This window comes from Mandrillus leucophaeus, unplaced genomic scaffold (assembly GCF_000951045.1).
Source record: "Mandrillus leucophaeus isolate KB7577 unplaced genomic scaffold, Mleu.le_1.0 Scaffold109, whole genome shotgun sequence".
Taxonomy (NCBI): domain Eukaryota; kingdom Metazoa; phylum Chordata; class Mammalia; order Primates; family Cercopithecidae; genus Mandrillus; species Mandrillus leucophaeus.
In genome coordinates, this window is record NW_012099098.1 from 968,809 (window position 1) to 974,243 (window position 5,435).

At 55.1% G+C, this 5,435-nt stretch overlaps 1 protein-coding gene across 1 annotated transcript in view; it reads right to left on the reverse strand.

The window, feature by feature from the left end:
* The window catches only part of DNM1 (dynamin 1), a gene marked incomplete at both ends in the record, with an annotated part of 32,939 nt that extends 30,085 nt beyond the window's left edge, over positions 1 to 2,854 (reverse strand). Inside the window, 5 exons of the mRNA XM_011988686.1 lie at positions 734 to 894; positions 989 to 1,087; positions 1,825 to 2,028; positions 2,348 to 2,497; positions 2,776 to 2,854. Coding sequence (XP_011844076.1) covers positions 734 to 894; positions 989 to 1,087; positions 1,825 to 2,028; positions 2,348 to 2,497; positions 2,776 to 2,854 — 693 coding nt within the window. The remainder of the gene's footprint in view (positions 1 to 733; positions 895 to 988; positions 1,088 to 1,824; positions 2,029 to 2,347; positions 2,498 to 2,775) is intronic.
* Between the last annotated feature and the right edge of the window lie 2,581 nt (positions 2,855 to 5,435).

Sequence of the window (5,435 nt, forward strand, 5' to 3'; positions counted from 1 at the left end):
TGAGACCAGCCTGGCTAACATGGTGAAACCCTGTCTCTACTAAAAATACAAAAATTAGCCGGGTGTGGTGGTGTGTGCCTGTAATCCCAGCTACTTGGGAGGCCGAGGCAGGAGAATGGCTTGAATCCAGGAGGCGGAGGTTGCAGTGAGCCGAGATCGCACCATTGCACTCCAGCCTGGGCAACAAGAGCAAAACTCCATCTCAAAATAAATAAAGAAAGAAAAAAAGAAAATAAAGAAAAAAGAAATAGAGGCTCAGAGAGCCAGAGAGAGTGTCTCAGAGAGGGAGTGACAAAGCTGGGATTGGAACCCAGGTCTTGCCTACACAGACAGACAGTCAGACAGACAGACAGACACACACACACACACATGCTTCAGTTCTGGACGCCCCATTCCAGATGGAGAAAAGTCCTGAGAAAGTCCCTGGGATTCCCTGTCAAGGTCTTCAGCCAAGTATACTTGAATCCTGGCTCCCAAACCCAAGCTCTTCCCCATGACACCCTCCACATAGGTCTTGGCCTTCTCCATGTTGGGGACTTCCAGGTCCCAGATGGGGAAATGTCAGCGAAGCTTTGCTGCTACCTGGCTGTAGGGCTGTGGGAAAGTTGCTTTGATTTTCTGAGCCTCAGTTTGTCTATCTGAGGCTAACCTCTGCTGGTCACTCTCAGAACACACTTAAATTATCCTGTTTTCATGCTTGTTTCCCCAGGCCCATCCTGGCTTGGTCGCCTACCTGATTGAGGACCTTCTGCAGGTAGGGCGTGCCCATACGGTCAGCCAAGTGGCGATAAGATGGATGGGAGAGGAAGAACTTTCGTTCAGCAGCCAAGGCGGCGGTAATGTCCTTCTTGCCATCAATGTCCTTCTGGCTCCGGTTCACCACCCCAATGTAGCCTGTGAACAGTATCAAGGTCAGGGCAACCAGCCTCAAGGGGAAGAGAGGGGTGGGGAAGGGCTGGGGAGTGGTTGAGAGGCATGGCCTGCTTACCTCTGCGCAGGGGGAGCAGCTTGTTCTCCAGCACGTCACGGGCATCTGTGCCCTCGTCCATCAGGTCCAGCTTGGTGATGACCCCGATGGTGCGCTGGCCTGGGTGCACCAGCGGGAGGGCTGTCTACAGCTGCACCCACTCTCACACATGATTCCATGCGTTCCCACTCCCGCCCCCCTGCCTCCACAGCCCCCTGCCCGCTCACTGCCTCCTCTCTTTCCCCCTTATTCATTTTCCACAGAGTAGCCAAAATGATTTTTATTTATTCTTCTTGTTTTTTTTTATTTGTTAGAGATGGGATTTCACTTTGTTGCCAGGCTGGTTTCCAACTCCTGGCTTCAAGCGATCCTCCCAAGGTTGGCCTCCCAAAGTGCTGGGATTTACAGGCGTGAGCCACTGCACCTGGCCTTTTTTTCTTTTTGGAGACAGGGTCTCACTCTTGCCCATGCTGGACTGCAGTGGTGCGATTAGGGCTCATTGTAGCCTCAACCTCCTAGGCTCAAGTGATTCTCCAGCCTCAGCCTCATGAGTAGTTGGGACCACAATCGTGCACCACGGTGCCCGGCTAATTTTTAATTTTTTTGTAGAAATGGGGTCTCACTATGTTGCTCAGCCTTGTCTCGATCTCCTGGGCTCAAGCGATCCTCCCGCCTTGGCCTCCCAAAGTGCTGGGATTACAGGCATGGGCCACCATGCCTGACCTCAAAATTATTTTTAAAGGTACATATCTGATCCTACCACTATTCTTAGACCGTTCAGAGGCTCCCCTTGACACTAAGAATAGACAGCCCGCAAGCCTGGGACTTTGTGCATTGGCCACCGGGTGGGAACCTACCCTGGGGGTCCACCTCCTTGGCGACCTTGAGGGCGTCAGAATTGGCCAGGTCAGAGTTGGCAGGGGACACGGCCAGGATGAGGCAGTTCTCCTTGGTAACAAACTGCATAAGCATGTCCCGGATCTGGAACTCGATGTCGGGAGGTTGGTCCCCCACCGGGACCTTGGTCATTCCGGGCAGGTCCACCAGGGTCAGGTTCAGCACTGGACAGAGCGGCGAGAGGGTGGGCTCAAGGCGAGGGGCGTGGCCGCGGGCGAGGTTAAGGAATAGGGCGGGGCTTAGAGGAGCTGCTTGGGAGCAGGGTGGCAGGTGGGCGGGACTAGGAAATCTCAGGGCGAAAGTGGCTGCATGTTGGAGGCGTGGCCGGAAGTGAGCGGAATCCACGGCTGGGTGGAGCTTGGAATAGGATGATGCGGAGGCAGGGTCGCTCTAGGGGCGGAGTCTGCAGGAGGAGAGAAGCACGCAGAGGGGCGTGGCCAAGAAAATGATTCTTAGAGGTTGGGGCGGGGCCAGGGTCCTCACCATGCGGCGAGTAGACGCGGAGGTTGATAGGCACCGGCGAGATGCCCTTGTTGGTGCCGGTGACCCGGTCGGTCTCGGCCTCGATCTCAAGGCGCACCTCCTCGAAGTCGGTGAATTTCTTTCCCTTGCAGTGCAGGAACTCGGCATATTCTGCCCCAGAAGCGGGCAGGGGAAGGGCAGTAGGCATCAAGTTCTGGAACCCCACCTGGGGGTTTTCATCTCCCACCGGTAATAGGACTCCCTAGACACACCTAAGCAGAACCACCACCCACGTCTCCATTACGTATTTTGATCCCTGCTATCCCTAAGGGGGACGAGGCTCACAGTCACACAGCAACCAAGTTTCGTGGCCAGGCTGGCCCTCAGCTTGGGGACGGAGGAGAGGCTGGAGTGGGCAGGCCTGGCTGCTGGTGAAGGAGGGCACGTACCTGTGGTTGCATTGACCAGCTGCAAGACCAGGGGACGTCGGGTGACAATGCCAGATCCTCGAGGCAGGAAGTCCCTGCAATGAGTTGGAGGTCAAAGGAGGGTCAAGATATGAGGGTGCGCCCTCTGTTCCAGGGGTACCTGTCCTGCCCCTGGGAGAGCCAAAGCTCCCTCCAAAGTGCTGGCCCCACCACTCCTTAGCCCAAGGGCTTCAGGTAACTAAGGGGATATGGCAGCCCAGAAAGGTGGAAAATACTTTTCCTTAAGTCGCCGGGGTCACAGAATTTATGTATCTGAGCTGCCAAGAGACTGGATCAACTCCTAGATACGTCCTGTGTTGGTTTTGAACCAACAGGAAGTCCCTGCCCCAACCCAGTCACTGCCATTCAGCCCCAGAGAAACTGAGGCACGGGGTTTCCCACACGCCTATGCATCCAGTGCCCACAGAGTGGGTCCCAGGAAACGGAGCTGTAACTTCTCCCCTCCCTTCCGCTGTGGGGCAGGGCAGCATCTCACTTCCCCTTCTCCAGGCTCCATATGGCTAGGGTTGAAGAAGAGTGGGGAAGGAGGCGGCAAGGAAAAGGACTCATGGGCTGGGTGCAGTGTCTCATGCCTGTAATTCCAGCACTTTGGGAGGCTGAGGTGGGCGGATCACCTGAGGTCAGGAGTTCGAGACCAGCCTGGCCAACATGGTGAAACCCTGTCTCTAGTAAAAGTACAAAAAAAATTAGCCGGCAGGGTGTTAGGTGCCTGTAATCCCAGCTTCTTGGGAGGCTGAGGCAGGAGAATTGTTTGAACCCAGGAGGCGGAGGTTATGGTGAGCCAAGATCGCGCCATTGTACTCCAGCCTAGGTGACAAGAGCAAAATTCCATCTCAAAAAAACAAAAAACAAAAAAACAAAAAACTCATGCTTCTTGGTGCCTACTGCATGCCAGGCGCTGAGTGGGGCTCCATACAGTAGCCCCATGAGGCAGGTGCTGTTATTACCCCCATTTTGCAGATGAGGGAGCTGCAGCTTAGCGACATTCAGGTTGCACAGCCAGTATCTGGCAGAGCAGACCCTGGTCTCAGATCTATTTACTCTGCAGTGAGACTCCCCTGCGCTTCAGCCCCCTGTGAATCCAGCCGCCTTTGAAGGACTGGACCGAGGGGTCCCAAAGTCATCCACTGTCCCCAGACCTGACAGTCTATAGCTCAGACATCTGCTCATGCCAATGTCAACCTCAGCTGTCCTTTTGGCTGACTCTTGTGGGTGCCAGTTCTCTGTCCAGTCAGCTCTTTTCATCTACCTCCCTCTGCACCGCCCTCCAGGGTGGTGCAAGCATGAGAGTGAAGGCCTCTCCAGGAACCAGGATGTCAGAATTGCCAGTCATGGGATCCCCAGGGCCCAAGAAAGCAGGGAGCAGGCCGAAGCCCAAGGGACCATTGAGACCCAGCCAGCGCCTTATTCATGGAGAGGCCCAGGGAGGGAAAAAGACACATTCAGGCTGTACAGAGTCAGAGGCGGAACCCAGGTCTCTTGCCCCCAGCTCAGAGCCTGATCCAGACTCACAAGTCTTCTTGCACCCCAGGGTCAGGAGCAAAGGGTATTAGGTACAACAGACTAGACCCAGAGCTCCTAGGTTCAAAGCCCCTTCTTGAAGCCTCTCCACTGCCTCATGTCTGGGGAAGCCGAGGCTGCTGGGGAGGAGTCAGGAACTACACTGGAGAAGGAGAAGGATGGTAAGCCCTATGTATATTCATCATTTCTACACACCAGGCAAATGCTTTTCATTCTTGCCAGACAGTGAGCTTTAGGCAGGCAGGGCAGCCTCTTTCTGTCTGCCACTGTATCCCAGTGCCCAGGACAGGGCTTAGCACACAAGGGGCACTCAATAAATTCTGATTGAATCCCCAAGTCCTCGAATCTCTGATATAGAGATTATCATTTTATAGAGGAAGCGGCCGAGGCTCAGAGAGGTGAAGTGACTCACCCGAGGTCACACAGCCAAGCGGGGATTCAAAGCCGAGTGTCTGTTGGCCCCTCAGCCTGGGAACTTCCTCATTCAATGGTGCTGCCTCAAACCCAAGAAGCCAGACTTGGCTTTTTATGTAATTCAATTAAATTCAGTCTGTGCCGGGCCCTGTGCCGGGCTCTGGGGATGGGAGATGATGAGTCAGACAGTTCCCACCCTGAGGAACTCACAGTGTGGTGGGAGAGACAGACAAGTAAACAGATAATGCAATGCAGTGTGGTATGTGCTAGAACAGAGGTGTGCCAGGCGGCACAGAGGGAGGGGGTTTGCTGGGGGGTAGGAGGACTTCCGGTCTCAATCTCTTCCATCCTTTACTCAAAGACTCCTTTGGGGGCGTGACTTCCAGTTTTGGGAGTCCCCCAGGGCTGTGGAGATAGAACAGCTGTTCTCATAGAAGCTGGGGTGGGTGTGGGGGCTGGGGGTCCACCCTATTCTCCACCAGCTCCTCACCAGCAACACCATGGTAACAGTAGTTGCCATGGAAACCACGGGAGGGGCTGGAAAGGATGGGACTCCCCACAGAGAGTCCCCCACGCAGAGACACGGACTTTCCCTGGAGTTCTTCCCCGAGAGGCCTCTCCTTGAGCAGATGGGCCCACTCAGTCCTGGTGAGCCTGAGGGGTGGAGGTCTCCAAGGTGCCCCACA